We start from the raw sequence: 16,622 nt of genomic DNA on the forward strand, positions 1-16,622 counted from the left end.
CATGGTATCTGATGTCAAACGGGGTTTACATATACAATTTTTATCAGGTTAAGGTTATATCGTCGGTTTTGCCATGTATGTAAACAGTACCTAAAACTAGTTAGGAATTCTTGTATTATATAATTGTTATCCAAGTAGTTACTTCAAAAACAAAAAGTCTTAAATGAATTATTGTTATTTTCTTGTAGAAGGTAACACTGAATTCAATTGAATATGTAATTGAATATAGTGACAAATGACGTACTAACAGATATAAAGGTAATTTTACAAGTTAGAGAGCTAAAATGACTTCGGTATGAAAATTTAAAGTGGCAATCTAGAAGAAAAATAAATTCACAGTGCAAACAATATAAAAGTTCATTATGCTTACATATTTTTATAAATTCCATAAGTGTGATTCACGAAATTCAATCATATAAAAAAATATCTAAGGAGTGACTAAAGTGACAGATTGACGCTTAAATTTTATTAGCTTTCACAGAAAATAAATGAAAATGAGAAGTGTATAAACATAGTAAGATTAGGGATACAGACAATAAAGAAAGAAATTGAGATACCCTCAACTTGTTGAAAAAGTTACAAAGCAAAAATGCCTGGCTTAATAGCAATTTCCGACTTTGTAGAAGAAACTAGAGAAGATTATAATTCCCCGACAACCTCAACTTTTGTTTCTAGAATGCCACAATGTCGTCAAACAATCAATACATTAGAAGATGTAAGTAAAAAATTAGCCATTGCCAGATATTATTTTCAATAGAGATATTTTCGTTTTTGATTTGGGATATATCTATGTTCTTAATCAATTACTTATAGATAAGGTAATAATCTTTCTATAACAGGTAGGTATAGGTAAGTGTTGTAAATATGTATATTATACTCACTATAGATAATTCAAAATTTTTCAAGAAATTGTATAATACATTTTGCTGTTATTATATGATAAGCACAAAATTTTTATGGTGCTAGCTTTATTAAACCAATTAAATAATCATAATCAATTAATACTTAAGGGAATGAAATTTATATTGTTCATGAAACACATAAGTTAAAAAATGATATAATTATATATGTAGGTAAGTACCTACTTATATTTAGAAAAATATAAGTATATAAATATTTATATTGGAAAACAACTACTTGCTTGCCTGTTCTATTTTTAAAGCTTGTTTACCAGATTGAATATATTTTTTTAAATAGGTAGGTGCAAACAACCTACCTGCAAATAATAATATTACAACTAATATAAACCTACAATTGTTTAAGTAAATTCATGCTTTTTTCTTTTTTGCAGAGATTAGAATCGGATAGAGAAGGATTAACTAAACTAAAAAAGGCAATCAAAGCTGTCCACCATTCTGGCAACAGTAATAGATTTACCTTAACATATTTATTTTTCATTTTAATAAAAATATTTCAGCTCATGTTGATAATGAGATGTGTTTAGTTCGGGCACTGGAGAGACTAGGAAGCATAGCCCTGAGCCAGGAGGAACCAGATATAGGTGCTGCGTTTTTAAAATTTTCGGTTGTTACAAAAGAATTAAGCGCATTGATGAAAACTTTGGTAAATATTAACCATTTATTTTGAATATGAAAATTTTGTTACGTTAAATTTTGATTACTAGATGCAAAATATCAATAACATAGTGATGTTTCCTGTGGATACAATTTTGAAATCTGAATTACGTGGAGTTAAAGGAGAAATGAAAAGACCCTTCGAGAAAGCAGCCAAAGATTACGAATCTAAATTTATGAAAATAGAGAAGGAAAAAAAAGCTCAAGCAAAAGAAGTAGGGATGGTAAGAACCGAAATTAATCCTGCTGAGATAGCCGAAGAAATGGAAAAAGAACGAAAAATTTACCAGTTGCAAACTTGTGAGGTTAGTCTTTTTCTAATGTGAGTGAAACACTTAAAACCTACAAGAATATCGTTTTAGTATTTAATTAAATACAAAGAGGTCAAAACTAAAACTGGAATCGAATTATTGCAGCATTTTATTGAGTATTATCATGCGCTTAATAAGTAAATATTTTATTTAAACGTTTGAAAACAAAATTACATTTACTGAATATATTAATAGCTATTTTAAGGATGGATTGAAGACTATAGCACACTTTGGAACATATATTGACGACCTTAGCGTAAAACTGCAATCAATAAAACAAAATCAAGATGATGACAAAAAGAAGCTTCTTGAATTAAAAACTTTATTGCGAAGTACGCCTGATTTTGAACGAGTCGAAAATGTTATTACTGACAAAGGCACTGCCTATTCTTTGCATCAATTGCAAGGAGATAAACATCACGGTATTACAAGATCCGGCCATTTATTGAAAAAAAGTGAAGGAAAGGTGAGAAGAGTTTGGCAAAAGCGTAGGTGTCGGGTTACAGCCGATGGATTTTTAGATATTTGTCATGCAGATGAAACGAAACCACCAACACGAGTAAATCTGTTAACCTGTCAGATAAAACCAGTGCCAGATGATAAAAGGGGATTTGATTTAATAAGCTGTATATTCAAACTTTCTTTTTAATAAATATTTTGCTTAGATTGATTTGTTTTTAACAGATAACCGTCCATATCATTTTCAAGCAGAAGATGAAGCAGATCAAAAGGCATGGATGGCTGTTTTAGTTAACTGTAAGGAAAAAGCTTTAACCAAGGCATTTCAACATGCAAATCCTCAAATGTCACCGAGTTTGGTAGAATTGCAAAAAACTGTAATAAGGTTAGTATAACTGACATGGATTTGCACAAATGGTTCTTCGAATATTTACTAACATGTATTGGAGTTTATTGATTACATTAATATTTTTTTTAAAGATATGTTCAAAATCTTCCTGGTAACGATCAATGTTGCGACTGCGGATCTAAAAATGATGTAACATGGATAAGTTTGAATTTTGGTATTCTTGTTTGTATACAATGTTCTGGTGTGCATCGCGATTTAGGAGTTCATCACTCACGAATACAAAGTTTAACGTTAGATAACTTGACAACAGCTAATTTACTAATTGCTAGAGCAATGGGAAATCATACGTTAAATGAAATTATGGAGGCCACTTTAGGAAAAATAAAACTACGACCTGACAGCTCAATGTGCGATTCATTTTTTTTTTTGGTTATAGTATGATAATTTTTTCATTTCTAGGGAAGAGCGCTACGATTTTATAAGAGCAAAGTATGTTGCGAAGAGGTACGTTATGCGAACTTGTGCTGACGATAATGATTTAAGATGTGATTTAGAACAAGCTGTCATAAATGCAGATTTGAGTCAACTGTTGCAGGTGTGGGCTGAAGGTGCTGATTTAACATGCACATTGCCATCATCAGATGCTGGCGAAACAGCATTACATTTAGCTATTTTACGTGAAGTTGGTTCAACTTTGCATATAGTGGATTTCTTAATACAAAATATGTCAACACAAGGTTTAAATAAAGCTACAAACCCACCTGGTCCGCTAGACGTTACTGGTAAAAACACAGCTATGCACTTGTGTGCTCTGCATGATAGAAGAGAGTGTTTAAAATTACTCTTGCGTTCTGGTGCCGATTATGAAATCAAAAATAGTCATAATAAAACTCCTTTAGAAATTGCCAAAGAAGTAGGAAATAATGCTTGTGTAGAATTGGTAAATATAAGATTTGAATATAATTAAGCTTTTCTTAAAATGTTGCGTCGCTGTAATCCATTAACTAAATATTTTTTTTAGATTGAATGCGCTATTAGAAGAGAAAAGAGCGCTTTTGATCATATTAATACTGATTGGAATCTTCCAAATGACGATGGATCTACTGATTTTTCAGATGATGATACTGTAGTGGATGAAAAAGTATGAGAAACTATTATTTTATATTGATGCATATTAATTATTTCGACTTTTATTTATAGAAATCAAGATCACGTCCACCTAGTTTTGCTGGTGGGGATTCACCAATACTCCGCTCACGTTCGTCAACATGTGATTCCATTCAAAGCGGTTCTAGTCCTAGTTCAAGTTGTCCATCTAGTAGACATTTTAATTTAACTTCAAACATGCCATACAGCATACAAAGTGGTACTAGTCCTAAACAACATATGTCTGTCGGACCATATGTTACTGGTGGGAGTGGGTCGAGTCCTAGTTCAGCTTCCGGAAGCATAAAATTGATTTCGGGCGGCTCCTTAAACCAGGGAACAAGAAAGTCGACATCGACTGGTATTTAAATGAAACATATTAGAACATTTTAGACTGGTATTTAGAACATTTTGTATATGTTTTTCAAAACTTTTGTTTTTTAGCAAATATGAATTCCTTAAAAAAAAGAACGGCACCTGCCCCACCATCTACTAATACAATAATTTATGGAACATTACCACATGCACCAAGAAATTCACAGAATTTTGATAGTAATGATATCAGAACAAGTAATCATAAAAATCCAACGGAAAATTATAGTACATTACCTCATTTAAGAACTTTTGATTCATCATCGAGAAATAGTGTGGGAGGCGGGGTCAATAATTCAACATATTATTGTGATAACAAACCATTCGAAAGATTTGATCCTTTATTAATAGCTAATCAACAATTAAAATTTGAAAAACAAGATACTATACTACCCATGACAACCTTTGGTCATAAAAGATCTCCAAGCGGTGAATCACTAAATCGTAACATTCATCTAGCTGGAGCAAAACTAGTTTTACCTCCTGCTAGCGAGATGCCTAGTTTGAAACCCGTAGATAAAAGCATGCCAAGACCTAAGATTCCTCCACCAGGTCCTCCACCTGGTATGTATTTTTTCTTCTTTTTTTTGTAAAAAAACTTAAAGAGATCATTTATGTATAAATTTTAGACAAAGAGATTTCAAATGCACAATCAAACGAAAGTATTAGTTCCTTAGATGAGGGACCGATCGCTCCGCCTCGAAAGGTTTGTTGTTTCTTATTTTTAAATAAAAAAAAATGTTATAAATTTAGCATCATTTAAAATATCGATAAAAAAAATCAGGGAAAATGAAAATTGAAAAAGTATAATGGTTTTGAGAGTTAATATCATTACATCTTGCAACTTCTATTATTATTTTTTCTCAAAAGATAACCAATAATATTGTCATAAAATAATTTTTGATATAGTTGAAGTTCCTAGCATTAATAAAAAATTAGAATTTAGACACAATTTGAAAAGTCAAATGATTTAAGAAAGATCAAGAGTGAATAATAAAATTCTTGTTACGTTTATATTTTTTAATTTATTCAAATTAATTCTCTATTTCTATAAAAAATTGTACACAAGTATTTTTAGTTAAAATACTTATATTTATAGAAAATGTTATAAATAAAATAAAAAATTTTTTATTTTAAGAAAAAATGCGGCAATAAAATATTTTATTTCAATTACAGCGTAAAATAGAACGATTGCTGAGAGCAATGGCGGCTAAAAATTTGGTAGATTTATTTTGTCCTTAAATATACGTACTTGGTATATGTTTAATGTACTTTGTATATATATACACTATGTATATTTAAGAAAGGTTTTTTTTTTTTTGGTTTTGTGTGTAACAAAAGTTTAAAAATTAATTTTGTTAAGTTATTTTAAATTAAACCCATTAAAATCAGTAGTATTAAATGAGATCTAATAATAAAGTCTTATGCAATGCTACTGAAGAGTAAAATTTTAATGTTTTTATTGAAATTAAAATAAAGTAATTGTTTGTTTTAAATTTTTTGTGTTCGGCAAAAGCAAAATCTATTATTTAACAAGCTTGTAAGAATTGAATTTTGTATTATTCGATACATTATATAATTTTTTTAAGATTTTTGCTTTTGTCCTTGCATTTTCGTAATCAAATCATATAGCATTAGGCATAATCAATTTAAAAAAAAAATTTTTTTAATGACAGAGTTCATATTAACAATAAAATTTGAATAGAGCAAATCGTTGCTAATTTTTTGTTTCATGAACATTTCGAAAAATTAACAAAATTGTGAGAATATAATAATTTCCATTTATAATACCAATTTTCATTACATACAATTAATATTTATTAAATTCTTTCAGTTATTAAATCAATCAGCTAACTACTCAGATTATGAAACGTGGAATGTTGATAGTAACTCATCAAACCCTTTAGATATATCTGTCGAATCAAATGCTTCATCAGACGAAATTTTAAATACCAAAGTTAAACAATTCAATAATTACGTAAGTGGTTTCTTTTCAAAAAAATTAATTTTATCAAAAATCAATTTAAATTTTCCAAGTCACATACATGAATTTTATGGATTATGTGTCTTTCTTCGGTTTACTAAAATTTTGATACTAACATAATTTTAATGATTTCTACTGATATGGCAATATTTAAACTGTGTGAAATTATGTGAAAACTTATTAAGTAAATCCTTTTTACTTAGCCGCCGTATTGGTTAAGTAAAAATGAAAACCGCTTTACACTTGTTGCTTCGTGTCACTAGGACCTCATCGTACCAACCAATTTTATTTTAACTTTTTAAGAAAATTTTTTTTTGTTAACACGGTTCATTAGAATTTCCATCATTGGTGTTATTGAAGCTTTGCAAATTTATTTGATTAATTGATTAAAAACAAATATAAAGAGTGGTTGGTACAGTAGGGGGATCTCCGTTCAATCAAATAAATGCTTTTCTACGTGGTTTTATCAAAAATCAGGATTTTTATAACAACAACCGATGCTTAAATTATATTGTCTTTTCTTAATTCCTTTTTTTTTTTTTAGTCTGGATTACGAAGATGTAGAGCGTTATACGATTGCAATGCAGACAATGATGATGAATTAGAATTCAAAGAAGGTGAAATACTAATAGTTTTAAATGAAAGAACTGATGATGAAAATTGGATGGAGGGTGTTATCGAAGGTAGCCCTCATCGTCGTGGAATGTTTCCTGTTAGTTTTGTTCATATGCTTCCGGATTAAATTTAGCATTGTAAAATTTTTATGTTGTATAAATTTATACATAATTTATTTAAAATGTTTATTTTTTTAATTATTTGATTAGCTTTTTTTTTATGTGTAGAGTTTTCCATATTTATTTTTTAAATGTAAAAGAAGGTTATTAATATATAATTCATATATAAGACGTAAAAATCTCATAAAATATATCACTGATTTAAAAAGATATATACGTTAAAGGGAAACTACGTTCTAAAAAGAAAAAAATTGATTTAATTAAATGCATTAAATAACAATATGATTTGTTATTTACTTATTTAAATCTTTTTATATGCAAATTAGTTCTGTTTCAATAGTTAATTAAAAAACAGATTTTATACTGAACTTTTGATATCGAATATTTGAAATTGAAAGATAATTACTAGATTGTCTAAACACTTCAAACAAATGATCATTCGAATTTTGAAGAAAAATAAGATTCTAATATTAATATTGTATTCACAATTTGGTTGTCGCTTCGCTATATTATGTTTAAAAGTTAATTATAAAAATTTTTTAGTTTTCCCGAAAATTAAAAATGAGATAGAAATGAATTTTTTTATATTTATTTATTTTTTATTTTAATATAAATTTTTAAAAATTTTCACTAATTCTCATTTCTTGTAGATTTATGCTTCTTTTTTTATTTTAAAATTTTTTTTAATTCGACGAATACAAAAAAGAATCTTAGAATGAAAAAGTAGAAAAGAACTTTAAAGACAGTTACTATTTATTCCTTAAATTATTTTATGAGGTCTGAGCTAAAATATTATCCTTAATTAGCTTAAATTTATTCAGAAATTTATTTTTCTCAATTCAATTTTTGGTTAAGAGTAATTGTGTTACCACCGTTTCGGTAAGAAAAAATTTTAAAATACCTTTTTCATAAAGATTTATATGTATATAATTATAACTTTCAAACAAACTACATACATACTTGTATTTTAGTTAATGAGTATAAACAACAAAATAAATAACTATTTACTTATTACTATCACGTATTGCTGTAATAGCGGTTAGCTATTGTAATGTAATTGTAATTTTCAATAATTTCGTTCCGCGTTTTTGTATAAAAACAGTATTAATGTGAAAAAGAAAATAATTAAAAAACGTTACTGTTTCGATAAAAGAAACTTTATTGAGAAATTAACTAATGTTGTTAAAACATGTAGAGGCCAAAACTTTGCTTACTTTTCAATACATAAAGATAAAAAACAAAAAAAAAAATAAAATTTAAAAATAATTTTGATCGTTGAGGAAACAAGATTGAAACTTAAACATATTTAGTTATCTTTTAAAAAATATATATATATATAAATAATAGAATTATCTATGTAAAAATGAACTATTAAAATTTAAGAAAATATAAAAATGACAGTATTTAATTAAAGAAGATGGCTTTTTTATTTTTTTTTTTAAATTTTCAGCGTTCCAGTTTTAATGTGTTTAAATTTTTTTGAATTGTGTAATTAAAGTTGTATTGAAGTATGAAGCTTATTACATGTATTAAGAGTTGAAACTAAAAATTTGAGGTTTTTTTTTTCTTTATTTATTTAAATGATTGTTCAACTTAAAATGTAATTCATATGTATTTATTTTACATAAAGTATATATGTTAATATTATTCTTATTTACTAAGTGATATTAATTTTAAATATTCGTTACCTTATTTGCTTTCTTCATACAAGTAATAATTCTCTTTTTTTATTTTTTAAGGAGACGAATTTTATGGATTTCTAATAACTTTCTTTTTATTCGTATCTTGTTTTGAAACCACTTTTCTATCTTTATTAAAATTAATTTTTCCTTGTTCTGCAATCGATTTTTCTTGCGCTTTTGTTAAATTAATTTGTTTTACTTGAATATGTTTATTACCGATTTTGATCATTTTTGGTAATTCTGAATTTGATTTTCCCGAAATATTTATTTTTTCATTTGATTTATTCAGAGTTTTATTCGATCTTTGTGTTGTAAGAGATTTTACTTTGTTTGTTGAATTATTATCGGGGTTTTCGCTTTTTATAAATTCAACAACAGGTTGTTCAGAATCTTTTTCTTTTTTATGCACAGTAGTATTTGGATTATTTTCAATAACAGCAGTTAGTGTCGTCTGCTTCATTTTTGGTTTAGGATTTCGTTTTTCTTGTGTTTTTGGTTTCTTAGTATCAATTCCTGCTTGTTCTTCACTTTCATTTAAGAAAATTTTGCTTGGTGGTTGCTCTTGAATTAATTCTTCAAAAAGCACAGATTCTTCTTCCGTAAAGTCATCCAAATTAAAATCAGGCGAATAGGTCCGTTTATTAACATTTTTATTAGTTTTTTGTTCATTATTTTTTGCTTTCTTTTTTCCTTTTTCATTTAATTGAGCGATTTCCGAAATAATATCATTTTCTAATTAACAAAAAATTCGGTTAATTTTATAACTTTTTAAATATATTTTTTTAAATTTAGTTGCATATACCTAAAATAATTTCTTCCTTGATAATTTGATCTTCATTCAATAAATTAACGTCATATTCTTCAATTACAAATTCCTGAATAATTTCACCAGTTTCTTCTTGAGCACTTTCATTTTTAATGTTAGGTTTTTCAAGCTCCGCATAAACCGCTATTTCTTCAGCGTGATCACTATTGCAATGGCCTTCTAATTTGGTTTGTGTCATGAAACTGTTAGATATAAAATGAAATTTTATTTATTTTAATAAAAAACCAAGCTACATATTTAATTACGAAAGACATACATTAAGTCACAATACTCGCAAGCATATTGTTCCCCTACTGCATGCATTTTGATGTGATCTGTTACAGAGTCCACGTCCTCAAACTGTTCCTTACAAATTGGACATAACAAATTTTGTGTTGCATGTACTGCTGAATGGTAAATCAAATTATCTCTTGAGTTGAAGCTTTTACCACAGTCATAACATTTAAAGTTAACATCTCCTTCTCTGTGAGATCTTAAATGTCGGGTGAGATGATGACTCAATAAATCTATAAAAGAAACTTGTTAGAGCTATGTTTTGTTATATTTTAATAGACAAATTTACAAGCTTTAGAGCAAATTTTACAAGGATATGGTCTAGCACCCGCATGAGCTGTGAGATGACGCGCCAATTTGCTTGGTGTTGGGAAACTTAAATTGCACTAAAAAAAAAAAAAAAACATAAATAATTTTATCAGAATAAAGTTTTCTCTTTTTTACATATTGACAAGGAAATGGTTGTTCCTTAGCATGTACACTCTCATGCCTTTCAAGACCTGCAATAGTCAAAAAGTGAGTTGAATATAAATAAAAAATTTTATTATTAACAAAAATACCCTGTTTAAATGCAAATGATGCTTTACATATTTTGCAAGGAAATGGTCGTTTTTTATTGTGACGTTCCGTATGTTTCGCTAAAACTTCTTTTGAAATAAATGGTTTTTCACAATGAACGCATAAAAATTTCGGAACATCCGTATGAACTTTTTCGTGTCTCAGCAAGAGTGTTGCTCTTGTGAATGATTTTTCACAAACGACACATTTAAATGGTTTTTCATCTACAAGACAAATTAAATTCAAAAGAAAGGTAATCTAAACTTAAACATGAAAAATGATGTAGATACTTGAGTGAATTAGTGAATGTTTTCCCAAATCGTATTTCGTAAAAAACTTTTTATCACAATCTTCACATTGAAAATTCCTTTCCCGGTTGTGGTTAACCATGTGAATATCCAAAAGCTGACGTAGGGGAAATGATCTGTCACAATGTGAACATGGAAAAACATTTGTTTTTACAGGCTCTGCGGATTTGATTGGATCGATTTCTTGAAAATCTCCAGTATCAATAATTTCTGTAATAAGTTCTACAGTTCCATCGCTTGAATGTTTAATTACAGGCTTTCTAAAAACTGGTTCCATTGCCACTGAAACATCCTTATTTAGTATTTTAACTGGATTTTTATTTAACAATTTTTGTTTCGGAGCGTTTGACGATTTGCCATTATTATGCATTTTCTGTTTTTCAGGTTTTTCAGGCGAAGTTACTACTGTGAATTCTGAAAATTTTTGTTCCGATTTTCCCAAATCAATTTCTGGATATAAAAAGTTGACTAGTTCGTCAGGTACTTTAGGATGGTCAAGTTTTGGTGGCCACTTTCCAGTTAAAGGGTACTGTCTTAAAGCGGTATCTGCCTTTTTGCACTAAAATTGTATTCGAATTTCATTTTTTTGTAACAATTTTGTATCGTTTAGTTATCTTACCATTTGCTTAAAACGATAACAATGTTCCATTAGCATCCTGCATATATCGCAAACTGTACTAGGCATGCCATCGTTTGTAAAAACCTAAATTTCAAAATGTTTTATTGTAAGAATTCGTTATAAACAAGCTTGAAGCCTACACATGTATAAGTATACTAGGCAAAACAGTGTTGTTATCATTTTTTGAAAACTTACCTCGATAGAAACACAAGCCATGACTTGCAAAGGTAGAGGAGCTGAATTATTTAAGCGATTCTCCCGTCTGAAATTATTTGTGCAATTGTATTTTTTATTATGCAGTTAATTTTAGCAAATTAAAATTAAAAAATGGTTTTTAGAAAAACATTTAGTTTCAACTGTTAGAAGTTGAGATGTTTTTCTCTTGGAACAAAACTTACGAGTAGAGGTTCGTCAACAATTTCTCATCCTGATTAAGGCAAAATCTACATATTTTTTTTATTCTTAAATCATTTTCTAAGCTAGTCATTTTATTTTTATTAAAACTAGTCTGTTATCGAATTTGAAATATTTATTAAAGATTTTAACTATTTACCAATGACACATTAATTATTGCAATTTTCTATCTTAAACTTCAAGTTTTGGCTTGGGTATATAATATACTGATACAGCGCCAATGGTTGTAATTGATTGTTTTTAAAACTAAACCTGAATTTTATTCCCTCCGAGTGCCTTCACTAAAATATAACGATTTAGTACATCGAAACGTCACAAACGAAGAAGTACTAAAGGAATCGGTAAATTAGTTTACTGTCACCTTCTGAAAAGTTACTTATTCCATTTATCTTTCAAATTTATTTGTTTTGCGCAATGCTGTTTTCAATGAACTGTTTAGACGATTTAAAGTTGAGTTTCAAACCTTTAGACCAGTTGGAGGGGTTACTCTCAAGTCTCTAACGAAACACAAAAACGACTAAATTTTTTATTACTATTATTTACAAGCGAAATGCTGTAGAAATTATAAAATTTAAACTAATATTGGATTAACTTGAAAAATTAAATTTTACTAAAATATTAAATTACATTATGACAATTTTATTTTCTTAATGTTTAATGTATTTTTAATATTTTTTTATAGACAATCAATTAAAATTTAAATAATACTATGAGCAAATATAATATAACATTTAAATGATAAATTTTTAATTATTGAGCGTTTGTTGTTCAATTTGTTTAGAAAGTTAATTCTGAATAGTACAAATGGCATTTTTCCCAGTAGTAGCTGAATAACTTTAACCTTAATAGTAAATGTAAACAATAAATTAGTGTACACGAATTAGTGTTTCGCTAGTTGCGCTGCTAAAAAATTTTCCTTGTCGTTAATATAAAAATCCGAGAAATTAATATTTATCCATTGTGAATATTGAATGTGACATTTGGTTAGTTTCTGTCTAAATTTAATATTTGGAGAAACCTGAAATAATTTTTGTGTTTATATCTCGACTCGACTGACTTATATATAATAATTGAAATTAATTTATAATTAAATTAATAATTTATGTGATTTTAAATAATTTGTTTTAAAAATACTTCATCACAATTCTTTGTGCGAAATGAGTGCGAAAGTAAGTTAACTAAATTTTTATAAAAAATATCAGACCAATTCTACAAACGAATTTCAGAAGATCGCCGAGCAAAAGCTTCAGGCTTTTGCGATTGGGGCTATGGGAATAAAAAAGGCGTTTACAAGAAAAGAGCAAGAAGAATTGAGAAAAAAAGAAGAGGAAGAGTTAGCAGCTCATGTAACTATAACCTACTGCAAAATTTTGTTTACTTTAATTAAAAATTTCTTTTAAGGCTTTTAAAGAATTTGTGGAGACGTTCCAAGAAGCTCCAACTGCCTCCTCAAAAATATGGGTAAAAGCTGGAACATATGATGCTGGATCGAGAAGTAAGTTTTTTTAATGTTCATTTTTTGAAAATTTAATTAAATATTTTAAATAACAGAGGAGGATAACAGAGAAAAGGGAAAACTTTATAAACCGGGTTCCAAATTAAGTGATGACAAATCATCCGCTGATAAAGCACAAGAATATGCCAAAATGCTTTCTAGTGAAGCAAAAAAAGAAAACTTAACTTTAAAAAAAAAAGTACAGGAAAAGAAGAAAAGCAATTTAGAGCTTTTCAAAGAAGAATTAAGACAGTACGGCGTCAAAAATTTTATATTATCATAGCAGAAATAAGTGTTAAATAATTTTAGGATTCAAGAAGAACGTGAGGAGCGTCATAAATATAAACATATGGCAAAACATGTTGCACAAACTCACGACGTTGAATCTAATAAAGAGACCGCAGAATCTGGATCGTTTGACAATGGGGATCCAAATACTACGAATTTATATTTAGGAAACTTAAATCCTAAAGTAAAATTCAATTACAAAAAATTATCATAATATTTAATTAAATTACTTTTAACTTTAGATTTCCGAGCAACAACTAATGGAACTATTTGGTAAATATGGTCCTTTAGCGAGTATTAAAATAATGTGGCCAAGGTCAGAAGAAGAAAGATCCAGGGGACGGAATTGTGGTTTTGTTGCGTACATGAATCGGAAAGATGCTGAGCGCGCATTGAAGACATTGAACGGGCGCGATGTAATGGGTTACGAAATGCGTCTTGGTTGGGGAAAATCTGTTCCTATACTATCATTTCCAATTTACGTTCCCCCAGCTTTATTAGAATATACCATGCCGCCTCCACCGTCCGGTCTTCCATTCAACGCTCAACCAGCTGCTGCTGATATAAATAATGTACCTGGCGGAAATTACAAGGAATATATAGATGATGAGGAAAAAAAAGAACAAATGGAAAAAATTTTGTATAATTCAGTAATTAAAGTCGTGGTGCCGAATGAAAAGTACGTAACATTTTGCATTTAAAAAAAAAAAAGTAAAATTCTTTTCTAAAACTTTTGATTCTTCTCCAGACCACTTCTTTGTCTTATTCATCGAATGATCGAATTCGTTATAAGAGAAGGCCCTATGTTTGAAGCTATGGTTATGAGCAAGGAAATGGAAAACCCTATGTTTACGTAAATATAAACTCCAACTTATAATTATAGGCATATGTACAAGTAGTGAATATATTTTAGATTTTTGTTCGACAATGAAAGCCCGGCGCACATTTATTATCGTTGGAAATTATTTTCTCTTCTACAAGGAGACACACCTACTGAATGGAAAGAAAAAGAATTTCGAATGTTTAAGGGTAAATTTCCTAAAAATTAAATAAGAACTTATAAATTATAACAAAAACTTCACAACCGAATTAGGGGGATCCATATGGAAACCTCCAGCTGTTAATTTTTATATGCAGGGTATGCCAGAAGAATTAATAGTTGACGAAGAAGGATCCGAGATGAATAAGGGTGCTCTTTCAAATGCGTAATCATTTTAAGTCTTCGTATTATTTTCTAAATTAATTTGAAATATGTTTCAGTCAGAGGGACCGCTTAGAAGATCTTATACGATATTTAACACCTGAGAGGAATAAAATAGGTGACGCCATGATCTTTTGCATTGAACATGCAGAAGCAGCCGATGAAATTTGTGAATGTATCGCTGAGTCTTTATCAAATCCGAGCACTTTGATGAGTAAAAAAATTGCTCGCTTATATCTTATTTCAGACATTTTGCATAATTGTACAGTAAAAGTTTCTAACGCAAGTTTCTTCAGGAAATCGTAAGCTGACATAAATTTTCGGCGTAAATCTTTTAACAATTAACAAAAATGATATTGTAGGATGGAGAAAAACTTAGTAGATATTTTCAAAGACATTCATTCTTATAACATGTCAATAGAAAGCCGTTTAAAAGGTGAAGCATTTAAATCTCGTGTATTAAACGTCATCAGTGCGTGGGAAGACTGGACTGTTTATCCTAAAGAGTTTCTGTCTAATTTGAAAAGTATTTTTTTGGGAAAACAGGTAACTTTTTTGATAGTTTGCAACATTTAATTAATTTGTAACAAAATTCAGAATGTTGAAAAAACAGAAGTAGAAAGCGCACCATTGTCGGGTGATGAAAAGGAAGATGAAGAGCTCGATGGGTATTAAATTTATCAATCATTAAAGTACTTGCTGAAGTTAATAATACAATACTAAAATTTACCTTTATTTTAGAATTCCATTGGATGGAGCTGCCTTACTAAAGAGCGCAATGCTTAGAGGACTACCTCAAGAGTCAATAAAAAGTGCATCTCCAACGCGAATTCAAGAGCAAAGCAGAGATATGGACTACGACGAAGATGATATTGATGGAGTTCCTCTAGAGGAAGACATTGATGGAGTGCCACTCGAGGATAATTCTGATTCAAAAAATAAAACTGGCGGTTTCATTCCTTCGAAATGGGAAACTGTTGATCCGGAACAAGTAGAAGCCCAGGCAATTACAACCAGCAAGTGGGATACTTTAGATCCTGTTGCGCCAGAACCTCCAAAATTTTACGACTCTGACGAAAGAAGCGAGGATAATTTGGAAAAACATGATGAAGAAAAGAGAACTAAATTAAGAGAAATAGAGGTCAAAATAATGCAATATCAAGACGAATTGGAATCAGGACAACGAGAATTGAAAACTGGATGGTCGATGTCACAACAAATTGATCATTATAGAAGAAAATTATTAAAAAAGGAACAAAAGGTAATAACATAGTGTAAAATTATTCAAGAATTAATAAAATTTGGTTTTGAAGGTTGTTCGAGAGGAAATATATGATTCACCGAAAATTTCAAAAAGGAGTCCAAGTCCCTCTGAGTCGTAAGCTCTTTATTATAAGAAAATAATTTTTATTAATATATTAATAATTTAATATTCAGAATAACATCAAAAAAATCGAAGCGTTCTAAAAGGTCGCCTTCAAATTATTCATCAGAAAGGACGTCAAGCCCAGTTCCAAGAAATAAGCGTCGATCTAGATCCCCATATTCCACAAAGTATCGTGATTCTTCACCAATTTCAAATCGCATTAAACCAAAACGAAATAGATCACGTAGTGAATCTGAATCACCTAAACGGTATAGAGAAATATCTCCATCGGATGTTTATTTAAAATCATCCAAATATGATGCAAGTCCACGTGCACAAAGGTTTTTCTTTTAGATTATATAAATTTTTTTTATCTCTTTTTTATTAAAATGGTGGTTGATATTTTTTTGGTTTATTTAGATCTCCATCACCTTCAAGATTATCATCATCGCGTAAGTCTCATGGAACTGAATATAGAAGGGAAACTTCTCCAAAATATAAAAGTTCTTCACCAGCCAGATATAAAAATGATCGACATAAGCATAAACATAAGCGATGAATACAAATGGAGCATTCTTGTAATACTAAGGATTTAAAAGAAAATAAAAATTGAAAAAAAATTAAATTTATTTTTTTTTATTTTTGATTATGAATAATCATGAT

The 16,622-nt window shown here is 28.9% G+C and overlaps 3 protein-coding genes across 4 annotated transcripts; 2 read left to right on the forward strand and 1 right to left on the reverse strand.

Annotated features, from left to right (window-relative positions):
• The first annotated feature begins 251 nt into the window (after positions 1-251).
• Positions 252-7,010, forward strand: LOC129607183 (arfGAP with SH3 domain, ANK repeat and PH domain-containing protein). 2 transcript variants are annotated; one of them, XM_055517963.1, is made up of 16 exons: positions 252-715; positions 1,292-1,364; positions 1,418-1,563; positions 1,625-1,879; positions 1,937-2,022; positions 2,081-2,511; positions 2,570-2,729; positions 2,825-3,100; positions 3,153-3,633; positions 3,715-3,834; positions 3,894-4,200; positions 4,284-4,775; positions 4,841-4,917; positions 5,388-5,432; positions 6,046-6,189; positions 6,740-7,010. In XM_055517963.1, exons 1-16 carry the CDS (start codon positions 590-592, stop codon positions 6,935-6,937), a joined length of 3,417 nt encoding a protein of 1,138 aa, XP_055373938.1. In that variant the 5' UTR covers positions 252-589; the 3' UTR covers positions 6,938-7,010. The 2 variants fall into 2 exon arrangements, with proteins under 2 accessions (XP_055373938.1, XP_055373939.1); XM_055517964.1 differs by lacking the exon at positions 5,388-5,432.
• Positions 7,011-8,516: 1,506 nt separating this feature from the next.
• LOC129607371 (zinc finger protein 543-like) lies at positions 8,517-11,866 on the reverse strand. The gene is made up of 10 exons (XM_055518334.1): positions 11,594-11,866; positions 11,391-11,457; positions 11,196-11,279; positions 10,559-11,135; positions 10,271-10,492; positions 10,155-10,210; positions 10,000-10,096; positions 9,694-9,943; positions 9,414-9,619; positions 8,517-9,343 (listed from the first exon to the last, which is right to left on the reverse strand). The coding sequence occupies exons 1-10, from the start codon at positions 11,680-11,682 to the stop codon at positions 8,679-8,681; spliced, it is 2,313 nt and encodes a 770-aa protein (XP_055374309.1). The 5' UTR covers positions 11,683-11,866; the 3' UTR covers positions 8,517-8,678.
• Positions 11,867-12,614: 748 nt separating this feature from the next.
• On the forward strand, positions 12,615-16,584 carry LOC129607317 (U2 snRNP-associated SURP motif-containing protein). The gene is made up of 16 exons (XM_055518233.1): positions 12,615-12,778; positions 12,836-12,955; positions 13,011-13,104; positions 13,161-13,356; positions 13,414-13,576; positions 13,635-14,071; positions 14,141-14,245; positions 14,306-14,421; positions 14,486-14,597; positions 14,653-14,895; positions 14,956-15,139; positions 15,191-15,261; positions 15,335-15,854; positions 15,907-15,971; positions 16,031-16,300; positions 16,380-16,584. The coding sequence occupies exons 1-16, from the start codon at positions 12,767-12,769 to the stop codon at positions 16,516-16,518; spliced, it is 2,847 nt and encodes a 948-aa protein (XP_055374208.1). The 5' UTR covers positions 12,615-12,766; the 3' UTR covers positions 16,519-16,584.
• Positions 16,585-16,622: the final 38 nt, after the last annotated feature.

Source organism: Condylostylus longicornis, unplaced genomic scaffold, assembly GCF_029603195.1.
Source record: "Condylostylus longicornis isolate FDR11 unplaced genomic scaffold, ASM2960319v2 ptg000027l, whole genome shotgun sequence".
In the NCBI taxonomy this organism is placed as follows: Eukaryota; Metazoa; Arthropoda; class Insecta; order Diptera; family Dolichopodidae; genus Condylostylus; species Condylostylus longicornis.